Consider the following 15,833-nt stretch of genomic DNA (forward strand, 5'->3'; position numbering starts at 1 on the left):
GATCATTGGTAAAAAAACCAGTAGATTTGCCATCAGGTTTTTATTAGGCCTCGCAAAGCAGAGGCTTCTTCCCTCCAAAAAAAATAACGGGATCACGTGTGAGATTTCGAAATGTTTAGGAATATAAATTTACAAAAATTGGGAATAATGGAGGAAATTATACCAATTTAGGAAACACAGACAATTTCTTTGAATGTTTTGGTTTTTTTTAAATATGCTAACAAAACTGGGATTAGTCAGCTAAAATTGAGTATTTTTGCCATCAATTGGGTAATTTTGCCAAGAATTGCTTATTTTTGACAATAATTGGGTGTTGTCAGCTTAAATTGGATGTTTTTAGACAAAAAGTGGTTTTTTTCACTAAGAATTGGGTAATTTTTTGAAAGAATTGGTTATTTTTTGTCAATAATTGAGCCTTTTTTGTCACAATTGGGTTTTTTTGGCAACAACTACATTTTTTGCCAACAATTGGTTAACATTTGAGAAAAATTAGTATTTTTTGGCAAAAATTGGGTATTTTTTTGGTGAAAATTAAGTAAATTTCGGATAAAAAATGGGTATAGCCTTAGCAAGAATTTGTTGGATTTTTTTGGCAGCGAACGTGTTTTTTTAGCAAGAATTTGGTATTTTTTGGCAAAAACGGGTATTTTCTGACAATAATTTTGTATTTTCTTTCTATACAATTCAGGAACCAGATCTTGTAAAAATTAGTCGACAGTTTTGAGCTCACTGTGAAGAGCGATGCACTTTATGTCAGTCTTTGAAACTTTTGGGTTTTTTTAAAAAATCTATTAACAAAATTGGGGATACTCAGCCAAAATTGGGTATTTTGCGAAAAAGTGGGTGATTTTGCCAAGAATTGGTTATTTTTGGCAATAAATGGATGTTGTTAGCTCAAGTTGGATGTTTTTAGACAAGAATTGGGTATTTTACTAAGAATTGGGTAATTTTTAGAAAGAATTGGTTTTTTTTATCAAGAATTGGGTCTTTTTTGACAATATTGTGTAGTTTTTGCCAAGAATTGGGCATTTTTGGTCAAAATTAGGTACGTTTGGCAGCAATTGGATTATTGCAAAAACTGGGTAATTTTTGTTGATAAATGGGTAGTTTTTGGCTAAAAATTGGGTATGTTCTTAGCAAGAATTTGGATTTTTTGGGCAGTAAATGGCATTTTTTGGCGAGATTTTAGCATTTTTTGGAATTAAATGGATTTTTTTGACAATAATTTTGTGTTTCCTTTCTAAACAATTCAAGAGCGAGGTCTTGTAAAAAGTGTTCGACTGTTTCGAGGTCACTGTGAAAAGCGATGAAATATACGTATATAGATAAGTCAACATCAAGGTAAGCCACTGGAAAAGAATGCTGATTATTGTTTCGTTTACGATGAATAAGCTGATATTATGCGGATAACGATGAACTGAAGCTGCTGCACGAAAACTTATTTTTTGAATGAGAGGTGGTGCTTGACTAGAAACAATATGATGCTGCGGTTTCTTGTCGATCGAAAATTACTGGGAGCAACTTTTGCACACTCTCGTGTGAAGTTTCTGATGTCTGCTGAGATTAGATTTTGAGATAAGCTTGTCGCAAAAATTGCAAAGTTCTTTTTGATCCAAGTTGCGAGGCATGTTTTATTAAAATCAAACAAACAAAAGTAAGGCTGGAAGTGAGAAAAGAGTAAAATATAAATTGTTGAACTATAAGTTGCGATTGAGTAAATATTTGTCAGAACTTGTAAACAACATTTTACTCACCTGAAATTCGTTTTGCAAATTCCAAAAAATAAAAACAAAACCGAAATCGAAAGTCCTCCAATGGTTCTGACGTAATTGTGACGACATAAATACGTAATTGTGACGTTATTTCGATGTAGTTGTTATCCTATTATGACTATACAATAATTTTGACGCTACTATGATGTTATTAAGAGAATAAAATGACGTGTTTGAGTCAATTAAGTGACTTATTATTTAATCAGGTGATACATTAATGATCATTGGTAAATAAACCAATAGATTTGTTATCAGGTTTTCATTAGAATTCGCAAAGCAGTGGCTTTTTCCCCACAAAAAAATTAACGGGATCACGTGTGAGATTTCTTTGAAACAATAAAGATTTTAAAATGTTTAGGAATGTAAAATTACAAAGAATTTGGGAAAAATGGGAGGAATTTATACCAATTTAGGAAAAAAAGAGACAGTTTCTTTGAAACTTTGGGTATTTTTTAATATGTTAACAAACTGGGGTTAGTCAGCTAAAATTGGGTATATTTGCCAAAAAATGGGTAATTTTGCTAAAAATTGGTTATTTTTGGCAATAATTAGGTGTTGTCAGCTCAAATTGGATGTTTTTAGACACGAATTGGGTATTTTACTAAGAGTTGGGTAACTTTTGGAAAGAATTGGTTTTTTTATCAAGAATTGGGTCTTTTTTTGACAATATTGTGTAGTTTTTGCCAAGAATTGGGCATTTTTGGTCAAAATTAGGTACGTTTGGCAGCAATTGGATTATTGCAAATCTGGGTAATTTTTGTTGATAAATGGGTAGTTTTTGGCTAAAAATTGGGTATGTTCTTAGCAAGAATTTAGATTTTTTTGGGCAGTAAATGGCATTTTTTGGCGAGATTTTAGCATTTTTTGGAATTAAATGGATATTTTTGACAATAATTTTGTATTTTCTTTCTAAACAATTCAAGAACGAGGTCTTGTAAAAAGTGTTCGACTGTTTCGAGGACACTGTGAAAAGCGATGAAATATACGTATATAGATAAGTCAACATCAAGGTAAGCCACTGGAACAGAGTGCTGATTATTGTTTCGTTTACGATGAATAAGCTGATAATATGCGGATAACGATGAACTGAAGCTGCTGCATGAAAACTTATTATTTTGAATGAGAGGTGGTGCTTGATTTTTTTCACCTGCACTTAGTTTTACAAACTCCAAAAAGTAAAAAAAAACCGAAATCGAAAGTCCTTCAATGATTCTGACGTGATTATGACGACAGAATGACCTAATTGTTAAGACACAATGACATAATTAAGACGTTATTATGACGGTGTTAGGACGTAGTTGAAACTTTGTTAAATTTATGCTCGAATTATAACGCTACTATGATGTTATTATGAGAATAAAATGACGCGTTTGAGTCAATTAAGTGACTAATTGTCTAATCAGTTGATACATAAATGATCATTGGTAAATAATAAAGTAGATTTGTATTTAGGTCTTTGAGACTTCGCAAAGCAGAGGGTTTTTCCCTCTAAAAAAATTTATGTGATCACGAGTGAGATTTCTTTAAAACAATAAATATTTCAAAGTGTCTAAGAAAAAAAATTACAAAAAGTTGGGAAATGTGGGAAAAAATTATACCAATTTAGGAAAAAAAGAGACACTTTCTTTGAAACTTTGGGCATTTTTTAATATGTTAACAAAACTGCGGTTAGTCAGCTAAAATTGGGTGTTTCTAACAAATATTGACTAATTTTTCCACGAATTACTTATTTTTGGCGATAATTGGGTGTTGTCAGCTCAAATTGGATGTTTTCAGACAAGAGTTGGGTATTTTAATAAAAATTGTGTAATTTTTAGAAAGAATTGTATTTTTTGTCAAGAATTGGGTCTATTTTGACAATATTGTGTAGTTTTTGCCAAGAGTTGGGCGTTTTTGGTCAAAATTATGTATTTTTGGCAACAACTGGATTTTTTTGCCAAGAATTGGGTAATTTTTTACAGCAAATAATATTTTTTGGCAAATATTGGGTAACTTTTGTTTATAATCGGGTAGTTTTTGGATAAAAAATGGGTATGTACTTAGCAAGAATTTGAATTTTTTTGGCAGTAATTGGTATTTTTTGGGAAGAGTTTGGCTTTTTTTGGCTATAAATGGGTATTTTTTGACAACAATTTTGTATTTTCTTTCGATACAATTCAAGAACAGGGTCTTGTGAAAAGTGTTCGTTTTTTTCAGCTCACTGTGAAGAGAGATCGAATATGCGTATATAGATATGTCAACGTCAACGTAAGCAAGTTGAACAGAGTGCTGTTGATTGTTTCGTTTATGATAAGCTGATATTATGTGGAGGACGATAAATTGCGGCTGCTGCATGAAAGTTTCCTTTTCTGAATGAGAGGTGGTGCATGTTTAGAGACAATACGATGCCACGGTTTCTCGTCGTTCGAAATTTACTTAGAGCAATGTAAGGACGCTCTCGTGTGAAGCTTCTGATGTCCTCTCAAATTGGATTTTGAATTAAGCTTGTCGCAAAAATTGCAAAATTTTTTTTTGTCCAAAAAATTTTTTTTTGTTTCGAGGCATCTTTTATTAATATAAAACAAAAAAATGAGACTAGAAGTGAGAAAGGAGTAAACTATATATTGTTGAACCGTAGGTTGCGAGAGAGTAAACATTTGTCAGAATTTTAAGAGAACATTTTTTTCACCTGCACTTAGTTTTACAAACTCCAAAAAGTAAAAACAAAACCGAAATCGAAAGTCCTTCAATAATTCTGACGTGATTATTACGACAGAATGACCTAATTGTTACGACACAATGACATAATTAAGACGTTATTATGACGGTGTTAGGACGTTGTTGAAACTTTGTTATATTTATGCTCGAATTATGACGCTACTATGATGTTATTATGAGAATAAAATGACGCGGTTGAGTAAATTAAGTGACTAATTGTCTAATCAGGTGATACATAAATGATCATTGGTAAATAATAAAGTAGATTTGTATTTAGGTCTTTGAGACTTCGCAAAGCAGAGGGTTTTTCCCTCTAAAAGTTAATGGGATCACGTGTGAGATTTCTCTAAAACAATAAATGTTTCAAAGTGTCTAAGAAAAAAATAACAAAAAGTTGGGAAATGTGGGAAAAATGATACCAATTTAGGAAAAAAAGAGACACTTTCTTTGAAACTTTGGGTATTTTTTAATACGTTAACAAAACTGCGGTTAGTCAGCTAAAATTGGGTATTTCTAACAAAAATTGACTAATTTTGCCACGAATTAATTATTTTTGGCGATAACTGGGTGTTGTTAGCTCAAATTGGATGTTTCAGACAAGAGTTGGGTATTTTAATAAAAATTGTGCATATTTTAGAAAGAATTGTTTTTTTTTGTCAAGAATTGGGTCTATTTTCACAATATTACGTAGTTTTTGCCACGAATTGGGCGTTTTTGGTCAAAGTGGATTATTTTTGGCAACAAATAGATTTCTTTTGCCAAGAAATGAGTAAGTTTTGACAAGAATTAAAATTTTTTGGCAAAAATTGAGTAATTTTTGGTGATAATTGGGTAGTTTTTGGACAAAAAAAGATATGTTCTTAGCAAGAATTTGGACTTTTTGCAGTAAATATTTTTCTTTGGCAAGAACTTGGTGTTTTTTGACAATATTTTCGTATTTTCTTTCTATACAATTCAAGAACCGGGTCTTTTTTAAAATGTTCCACTGTTTTGAGCTCACTTTGAAGAGCAATCGAATATGCGTATCTAGGTAAGTCAACGTCAACAAAACGGACTTGAACAGAGTGCTGCAGATTTTTTGTTTATGATAAGCTAATATTATGTGGAGAACGATGAATTGCAGCTGCTTCAAGAAAATTGCCTGTTCTGGATGAGAGGCGGTGCATGTTTAGAGACAATATGATGCCGCTGTTGCTCGTCGTTCGAAAATTACTGGAAGCAATGTGAGCAAACTCTTGCGAGAATCTTTTGATGTCTACATAAACTGCATTTCAAAATAAGCTTGTCGCGAGAACTGCCAAGTTCTTTGTGGTCCAAGTTTCGAGGCATCTTATATAAAACAAAAAAAATATCACTAGATGTGAGAACTTGTACAGAACATTTTACTCACCTGCGCTTAATTTTTTAAATTCAAAAAACAAAAACAAAACCGAAAACGAAAATGCTGTAGTGGTTCTGGGGTGATTGTGACGACAGTATGACGTAATTTTGACGACATAATGATGTAATAGTGACGTTATTATGATGTAGTTGCGACTTTATTATGACTATACTCTATTTAAGAAGATACTATGATGTAATTATGAGAATAAAATGACGTATTTGAGTCAATTATGTGACTAATTGTCTTATCGGGTGATAAATTAATGATGATTGGTGAATAAACCATTAGATTAGTTATTAGGTTTTTATTAGACTTCGCAGAGCAGAGGTCATTTCACTGCAGAAAATTTAATGGGGTTACGTGAGATTTCTTTGAAACAACAAAGGTTTCAAAATGTGCAGGAATTCAAAGTTACAAATAGGTGGCAGTAATGGGAGGAAATTAGAACATTTTAGGAAATAATTTAGAAACTTTATTTGAATTTTTGGGTTTTTTTTTCAAAATAAGCTAACAAAAATAGGGGTTGCCAGCTTAAATTGTATATTTTTGGGCAAGATTTGGGTATTTTTGGCAAGAATTGGGTAATTTTTGGCAAGAATTGGTTCTTTTTGTCAAGAATTGGGTCTTTTTGACAATTATTGTTTAGTTTCGCCGAGAATTGGGTATTTTTTGTAAAAATTGGTTGTTTTTTGGCAACAACTGGGTATCTTCTGCCAAGAACTTTGTAATTTTTTACAAGATTTTGTATTTTTGGCAAAAATTGGGTAATTTTTGGTGATAATTGTGCAGATTTGGCGAAAATTGGGTTTTTTTGGCAAGAACTGGGTTTTTTTTAGCCCAGAATTGGGTATTTTTTGGCAATTATTGTGTATTTTTGGTGATAATTGGGTTTTTTTGCTATATTTCGGTATGGTTTTTTACCATGAAATGGGTATTTTTGACAAGAGTTGGGTGTTTTTGGCAATAATTGGTTGATTTGCCATAAATTGGGTATTTTTGGCAATTATTGGAAAAAAAATGACAAAAATTAGGTAAATCAGAACAAAATTGGGTAAAATCTATTAAAAATTTATACTAAAATTCAAAGAAATTGATAGAAAAGTATTTAGTTTACGTAAATGAAAGAATCAAAGTTATAAATGTGAACATTATGTGCAAATGAAGTGTATGAGATAACGTATAAAAGTGAAGGTTGTTGAACTATTTGATTAAGAAGACAAGATTAACTAGAAATGTGTCAGAGGGGAAAATCAATTATCTCAGCTGGACGGATTTCACCTGAGTAGCTACGATACTTACCTGTTGGGTAACTATGATAATTTGACAGGTCTATTGTTTTCACTCTCTTTTTTAGGTACGTCTTCGGAAAATGGATGAAAATAGGCTATACGTAATCTTTATACATAGGTACGACCTTTTACCCCCCCCCCCACCCCCCACTCGTGCTCTTATATAACTACTAACAGATTTTTATTTTTTAATATCAGTTTTTACAAGGCACTGCAGCCTGTTTTTGCAAAATGAGAAATGTCTTAGTGCATTTCCTAGAGAAAAATTGAGTATTATTGTAATAGTTATCAATTTTTGCAGTGCCCTTTTATCTATATAAAAAAAATTAATTTTTGGTGCCCATGTGAACTTCGGAGATGAATTGAGACTGTTATGATCAGAAATTCAATTTAGATATTCAATTAAAGTTTTGACTTATATAAAAAAAATTAATTTTTGGTGCCCATGTGAACTTCGGAGATGAATTGAGACTGTTATGATCAGAAATTCAATTTAGATATTCAATTTTTTATGGGCCGGAATGCTGAGTCTTATGATTCGAAATAGCTCGAACTGCAAGAAAGGGTAAAATTCATTTCATATATGTAATTGCTAACAAATATGTAGACGAATTGTATAACACGCAGGTGAAACAATGACAACAACTCTGGCGATGCACCTGCTGGCAATGTTCTTTCTGATAACAGCATGTGTGCTGTTTGGAGTAGCTTTATGTTGTGAACAATGCCGGACGAAGTGTGGATACATGGTTGGCCTGGTTGTTTGCTGCGGAGTATCGGGTAAAAACCTTTGCAACTTGATGACATATTCTCAGGGGAAACATATTTTGAAGAATAAGAAATGAGAGAGTTTAATAGCCCTTCATTATGTTCTCAGCAGGTTATTATTTCCCGGGTCGAGGTGTCAACTGTGAAAACTGCAAAAGAACGTAAGAATTGCGGTGAATGTGGTGAATGAATGTAAGAGTATCGCAGCTTTAGCGCTGAATGTGGATGAAGGTTGTGAACGAAAAATTTCAACGCTAAAAAACTGATAGTTACAAAAATAAAAAAAAATCACCTCCAAAACAGCGAGTCTTCAGGACTCGGGACCCTGTTGACTTCATGATTTTGTTGCATGATTTGGAAAAAATGCTATGAAAAAAGATATTTCATCACTAAACACCGCAATTTCTTACAAAAATTTGTGCAAAATGCCGGCATATCTTACGAAAACGGCTCTTTGTGAGGGAAGTTTTTTTCACAATTATTAAAAGCAAATCACAGAGAATTTGAATACAAATGGGGCGCTGTCGTTTAATCAATCAAAGAGTAGCATTGGTTTTTCACTTGTCTTTATACAACTTGAGAAAGAACTACAGTGTCTGTTTTTACGACTCGAAGGGCGCTCTTTTTATGACTCGAGGAGGCGTCATGATTTTCATTTTTCAAGATGCGATGAAAAGTTTTTATTACAACCCGATAGGAAGTTATGATATTTATCTATTTTTACCATCTAGAGTTCAGTTATGCTGGTCTCATGTTTTTTCAATTGTTAAACTATCACTAAAACAGGATGTACAAAATTAATGTAGCACCTGAAATCAAGTGTTTTTAATTCTATATGCTGGACAAAAGTCAAAAGAAGAACGAAGAAAAGTGTGATTTTTTGCATACATCAATCTGAGAGTCAGCAAAAACTTTTAACTTATCTTTGGAATCGATGCAAAACGCAAACTGCAACAGAAAGCTATAAAACAAGGAGGAGACAGAAACTTATGAAGCGCACAACAAGGTTTAATTTCAAAACAGCAGAAAATTGCTTCCTACAGACTTGCTTCCTCTGTTGTTCCAAACTTTTTTGGCCCATATGGATTTTTTGTTGGGTTTTCTTCAATGTATTCGAGGATTTTTTGTCAGGAATTAGTTTCACTAGAGGCTTTGACTAATTTTTGTTTGACTGAGGGCAACTTTGAAAAGATTTGGTTGTAGAAAAAGGTTGATTGAATTAAAGCAAACGCTTCGTCTAATTGTTTATCGTTTAAGTTTCACTGAAGCCGGATGTAGGAGTAAGCAGGCTAGAAGAAAACGTTTTGTTCATGATGCTGACCAGCGTCGAAAAGACAAAACTTAGAGCAGTTTATGCTTCTTTACTTCATAGAAAAAAAACCAAATTGAGTTATGGGAGATAGATAGCATCCAGCAATCAGTTGAAACTAACTGTTCGAGAATCAAATTGGTGGAGTTTTTCTGGAAAAAATTGCATCATACTAAAAAGAATGAATGAAAATGGTTAATATTATTAATAGCCGCCCTCATCTTCTCAGCAGGCTATTATAGCGCTCCTATTTTTTTCGCTTTACCATTTTGCCGCTTTTTCAGCATTTTGCGTGAAATCTTTTTGACTTTTTTAGGCTAGTATTTTTCTTCTCTCATTCTGCTTAAAGTGATTGTGAACATCAGTTTCTCAGCAAAGCAATTCAAAATGAACAGAGTCAGTATAAAAAATTGAAGTCAAATAGAAACGGGATAAACCCATAAAGCCCTATTTTAGATGCCCACTATTTGAGCGTCGTTCCTATAAGTATTAGTTACCATCTCTAATGCTCATTGGTATTGGTTGTAGCCCCTGTAGCTTCTCTCTAAGAAATAGAAGTATGTTCAACTACGAAATGCCATCAAAATAAATTGGACTTGAAAAACTTTTTTCTTCAAAAATCTTTTCGATATCTTCTATTCGTTCAATCCCAATCATGCTTATTGGAATCAACGGCGGCTATTTTCCGGCAATCTACTGGGTATGTTTATAAATTTGGCTGAGATTTGGGTGCTGGTATGAGTTTTTCGATTGCTTTCTATTGTATTTTTTGGTCTTTTTAGGGTTCATTTTTGTCCACTTGAAATTTTGGCCTAGGAAGGAAAACCAGAAAAACAACATTATAAAGAAAGTTTTGCAAAACGAGGGACATTCTCTTCTTGCGTTTTGTTGGGCGAATGAAATTTGATTTTTGAGTGCTTTGTTGGAGCGATTAGTGTATATAGGTGTATACACTAGTTTTTTGATCAATTAATTATCAAATGATTAAAAGGTTGAAAATTTTGTGCCAGTACTTAGAAAAAATCTTGTGGTTGGGATTGATATTGTACTTTTAGACCGCATTCACAAGTTTGAATTATAAAAACTGCACGAGAAACCAATTTTTTATATTCTTTTGGTTTTTTGCAATAAAAGAATTTTTTGTTTTCTAGCAAGTTATTTTGTAGTCATTCTACATAAATGTTGTTTTCAATTGCTCTCAAACGAAGTTTGTAGCAATTATATTAGTTCTGTCGGTTTTTTTAATGCAATTTTTTGCTTTACCGATTTTTCGTCTGACGCTTTTGACTTTTCGTCCTCAAAAACGGGATAAACCAGTAGCGCCCAGCGAGCATTAAGTCCTCTTAGAGCCTTTCAGCTCTGTTTTAGCTCAAACTGCTTTGGAGACTTATAATTATGGTGTGAAGAGAGGTTCTTAGAGGTTGAAGACTCCCACCCCCAACTGTTGCCCCCCCCCACTTTTGCCCCCCCCACCCCCACCGCGCTGTTGCCCCCCACCCAAATAATGCTACGCGGTGGACCCCCCCCCCCACCACCCGTGGCTAGCTACTACTAAAAAACAATGGCTCGCTAAAAACAAGCTAATTTGTACTAATTTTTCACAGCTTTTTTCAAGTTTTTGAAAATTTTTTTCATTTTTTGAGTTTTATCAGCCCTGGATGTCCAGGAACCCACTCTATGGTTTTATAATAAGTTATTGTATAGTTTCTAGTGATAATAGAATGGTTTCAACATTTCAACATCGCAAATTTTTGCATTTTGTTAACAAAATTTGCAATTTTTTTCAGGATTTTCAAAAATTTTTCTTTTATTTAGGTTTATCCAGATTTAAGAGCCAAGAAGCCTCCTCTAGGGTTTGATAAAAAGATACTGTATAATTTATAGATGTAATGAAATTATTTTCAAAATTTTAACATCACAAAAATTTGGCTTTTTTTCGACAAAATTTGCAACTCCTTTTAAAATTTTGACATTGTCATTTTTCAAAGTTTCTCAGCCTCATGGTTCCAAACTTCTTCTTAAGGATTTGATAATAGATTGCTGCATTGTTTCTAGTGATAATAGAATGGTTTTCAACATTTTCACATCACGAATTTTAGCAATTCTTTGTTAAAACTTGAATTTTCAAATTTTTCAAGTTTTTTTTTCATTATCTACGTTTTTCCAGCCTCAGGAACCAGGAAACCTCGTATAAGCTATGACTATAGGCTACTGAAATTTTTTTTTGGCCATAGAAGAGTTTTAAACTTCTTAATATCAAAAAAACTATCGACTTTTTATAAAACTTAAAATTTTTCAAGGTTTTTGAAAAGTTTTGTCATTTCATAGGTTTATATAACCTCAAGAACCAATGAACCTCCCCTAGGGTTTGTTAATAAGTTGTTCTTTAATTTTTAGATGCATTGGAGTGTTTTTAAAAATTTTAACATCACGAGTTTTTGCTTTTTTGGCAATCTTCATGTTTGTTGAAACTGTTTGTCAGTTTTTCTAGGTTTTTCCAGACTCAAGAGCCAAAAAATTTCAAGATTTTAAAATAACGAATTCCAGCGATTTTTTTTAAAATCTTATACAAATTTATCAAGTTTTTTGAATAATTTTTCAATTAATTTTTCGTGCACCAGAAACCTCCTTCGAGGTTTGACAGTAAGCTGCTGCTTAATTTCTAGAGTTAATGGAATGGTTATCGTTATTTTAATGACTCGAATTTTAGCAATTCTTTGATAAAATTTTATTCGATAAAATTTTCAAAAATTTCAATTTTCCAAGTGTATGGATCTTTGAGCCATTGAAACTGTTTAAGGCTTGAAAAAGGGATACTGAATAAGTCTCTTGAGAAAATGGAATGGTGTTCTGAAGATATTAATGTTGCGCTTTATAACAATATTTTGTTAAAAATTGCAATTGTTTTTAAAATTTTTGAAAGTTTTTGTCCTTTTCTGAGTTTAACGATCATTACTGGCCAACGAAGCTTTTAAAGTTTTGCAGATGGTTTACCTGACATAACTTCAGAGACAAAAAAATAGTTTTAATCAATTTCACTGCGAAATCTGAAAGCGTTTCTTTTAAATTTTGCAACATGTTTCAAGTTTTTAAAATCAGTTTTTTGTTTGATTTATTTACTAACAAGGCTATAAATCTAAAGGTAGCAGATTCGAATCAAGTTAAAGCCAGCTTCACTAAACCGTGGCTAGCTACTGACGAAGTCAACCAATCGCCGGTCGTTTGAGAGCAATTTGCCCGACGATAGTCGGTTACGTTCAACTAATTTAAGTTTGAATTTCTTGATTAACTGAAACAGTTCAACATTCTTACAACAGATAGAGGCCTTTTAGTAAACTAACATTTAATTCCTTTTTACAAAGAATTGCCAATGCCACCAACGGCAAATTTTTGTCACTTGCAAATATGGGATTTTTATTCAATTTTTTATTTAGATTGCTAAATTATACTAAAAAGTTTTCTATAGAAATTGCAAATCATCGATTGGCTAACCCGGTTCTTTGCTCATTTCCTTTTTTTCATTTGGATATGAATAAAAGTTGATGAATTATTTCTTTTGCTATTCTTTATATTTTTTGTATGAAAGAAAGAACGACGGTTAACTGAATCTTAATTTTATAGATATTTGTCTTTTTGTTTTCTTTTGCTCATGGTATTTTGGTAGAAGCAACCAACTGGACTAAAAGCTAACTAAACAAATTTCTGGGTTGCGAACTGCAGTGTTGGGGGTTAAATTGGTTTGTTTTTTCAAATCATGTTTTTCATTGATTAGTTTTTTGTAGAACAAAGATTCGAACAAAGCTTGAAGCAATTATTGTAACCGCTTTATCTTTTTATGCCTGAGAAGTTTGTCCTGAAATTTTCGTTGTTTTGGGAGATTTTTAAGCCCTTGAGTCTTTTTGACTTCGCTTGATCTTAGTTCCGCTTTCAATCACAAGTGTCAGCAGTTGAACCAAAGCGCCGGCAGTCAAAATGAAAACTGCGTAGTAAAGTGAAATTGGATTTTCTTACATTTAATTACTTTAGTGGTTATAAAAGTATACAATGACCTTTAATGACGTCATTTGAAGCACCCTTTGGCAACTTTAGTTACTTGTGCCCTCCTACTCCCCCAACTGAAACAAGAAGCTGCCATAGATTGGTGCTCGATCTAGTCGTTCGAGGGCAATTTTCTCAACTTTAGCCGGTTATATTCAAAAAAATTGATTGATCTTGTTCTTCTACTGAGCTTAGCTTCTTTTTGCTAATTTTTTTTTACTGTTATGGGACATAAAAATGCTGTTCCAAATCTTTTGCCTACTTTTGTCAATTTCATGGGCTATTCTTTATTACACGATTCGGGAAATTCTAAGAAAGGAGAATAAGAGAGTGTTTAATCTGAGCATGCCTTCTATTTGAACTCAGCAAGAAGTTTAGGTGTGAAATTGGAGGTTTAAAGTTTTGTTTGCTCTTAGATTTTAAAGATTTCGAAATGTTGTTTCCAAAGTAATATAATGATATTAGGAATGCTCTGATAGTGTTTAGAAAATTTATGGTAGCTAATTAAACTTTTGCGCTAATCATAAACCTTTCAAAAATTTTGCTTGTCGTATGCTGTTTATGCGGTGATGCTTTTGGTGCGTTTATATTTGGGCGAAGTGTTTAACCTTGAGCATTTATTAGTAGCAAATGATATTTCAACCCAATTTCGTTTTTTTCAGCTGTGGCTTTCATAGCTTTGCAAATATCTGAGCTTACAATTAGATAATTTGTCTACATGCTTCGGCTAATTTTTGTCTGACTGATAGTAACTCTGAATGGTTTTGGGTTAAAGAAAAAGGTTGATTGTATTAAACTAAACGTTTCGTCTAATTATTTACCTTTTAAGTTTCACTGAAGCCGGATGTAGGAGTAAGCAGGCTAGAAGAAAGCGTTTTCTTCATGATGCTGACCAGCGTCAAAAAGACAAAAAGTTAGAGCACTTTTTGCTCCTTTACTTTACAGAGAAAAACCAAATTGAGTCATGGGAGATAGAAAGTACCCTGAAATCAGCTGAAACTAACTGTTCGATAAACAAACTGGTGAAATTTTCTTGGAAAAAAATGAATGAAAAAAAGGGGTTATAATATTGTGTGTTTCGCTGAAAGTTGGGCATTGATATGAATGTTCCGATTGCTTTCTATTGTTTTCTGTTCATTACAGGGTTTTTTGTCCATTTGACCTTTTAACCTAATCAGAAAATCAACATTTTGAAGAAAGTTTTGCAAAACAAAGGATATTCTCTTCTTGCATTTGTTGAGTGAAATAATTTTGGTTTTTTGAGTGCCTTGTTGGAACGATTAGTGTATATAGGTGTATACATGAACCGTTTATATACCCATTACCCAGTTTTTGGATCAATTATTTGTCAGTTGATCAAAAGGTTGGAAATCTTATTGCTAGTATCTGTAAAATTCTTGTGGCGGGATTGATATTGTACATTTCTACCGCATTCACAAGTTTTAAATTTTGAAAGTAAACCAGAAACCATTTTCTTTATATTCAGTTTTTTTTTGCAACAGTAGAAAATTTGTTATTTTTTGGTTCTCTAGCAAAGTATTTGGTAGTCACTCTACATAGATGATGTTTTCAATTAATTTAAGGCTGAAGTTTTTTGGCTAACTGGAAAATTCAACTTCCTTACAACAGATGGAGGCGTTTTAGCAAATTTGTTGGGAACAATTTTTCGCAAACTAACATTTGATTCCTTTTTGACAAAGAATTTCTAATGAATTCTTCGGCAAAATTTTGTTGCTTGCAAAAATGAGTACTTTTATTCAGCTTTAAATTTAGCTTGGTCAATTATACAGAAAAACTTTCTCTAAAAATTGCGAATCATCGATTGGGTTAACAGGTTCATTGCTCATTTTTTTTTCACTTCGATATAAAAAATTTTGATGAATTGCCATTTTTGCTTTTCTTTATATTTTTTGCATGAAAGAAAGAACGATTAGGTGAACTTAATCTAAATTTTACAGATATTTCTCATTTTGTTTTCTTTTCTTTAGTGGATTTTGGTAGAAGCAACCAAGTGGACTAAAAGCTAACTGAACAAACTGCTTTGGGGTGCAAACTGCTTTGTTGGGGGTTGAACTGGTTTGTTTTTTCAAATCATGTTTTTCATTGATTAGTTTTTTGTAGAAAAAGCAAGCTTTTGCCAAGCTTCATATAAATTTATTCTCTAACAAGGTCTCTTCAAAATTTGTGAGACTACTATCCAATCCTGTGAACCTATTAATGGATGGCTCCAAATTTTGAGTTTTTTTAGCAATATTGCTAGCAAGAAATTACTTTTTTGTATCGGTACCGATTTTTTTAATCACTCTCGAACAAAGTTTGAAGCAATTATTTTAATCGCTTGGTCCTTTCATGCACAAGGTTGTCTTTAATCGCTCTCGAACAAAGTTTGAAGCAATTATTTTAATCGCTTGGTCCTTTCATGCACCATTTTGCCATTTTGAATGATATTGACGACCTTAGTTTTTCTGTTTCGCTTGATCTTAGTTCCCCTATCAATCACAAGTGTCGGCAGTTGAACCAAAGTGCGGGTAGTAAAACGAGAAAAAAATGCGTAGTAAATTGAAATTGGATTGTTT

General features: G+C 32.6%; 1 protein-coding gene across 1 annotated transcript in view; it reads left to right on the forward strand.

Annotated features, from left to right (window-relative positions):
• Nucleotides 1-15,833, forward strand: part of LOC142340880 (uncharacterized) — a 90,145-nt gene that overhangs the window by 60,443 nt on the left and 13,869 nt on the right. Inside the window, exon 4 of the mRNA XM_075391639.1 lies at nucleotides 7,770-7,922. Within this exon, the coding sequence (XP_075247754.1) occupies nucleotides 7,770-7,922 (153 nt within the window). The remainder of the gene's footprint in view (nucleotides 1-7,769; nucleotides 7,923-15,833) is intronic.

This window comes from Convolutriloba macropyga, chromosome 6 (genome assembly GCF_964194025.1).
Source record: "Convolutriloba macropyga chromosome 6, txConMacr16.3, whole genome shotgun sequence".
Lineage (NCBI taxonomy): Eukaryota > Metazoa > Xenacoelomorpha > Acoela > Convolutidae > Convolutriloba > Convolutriloba macropyga.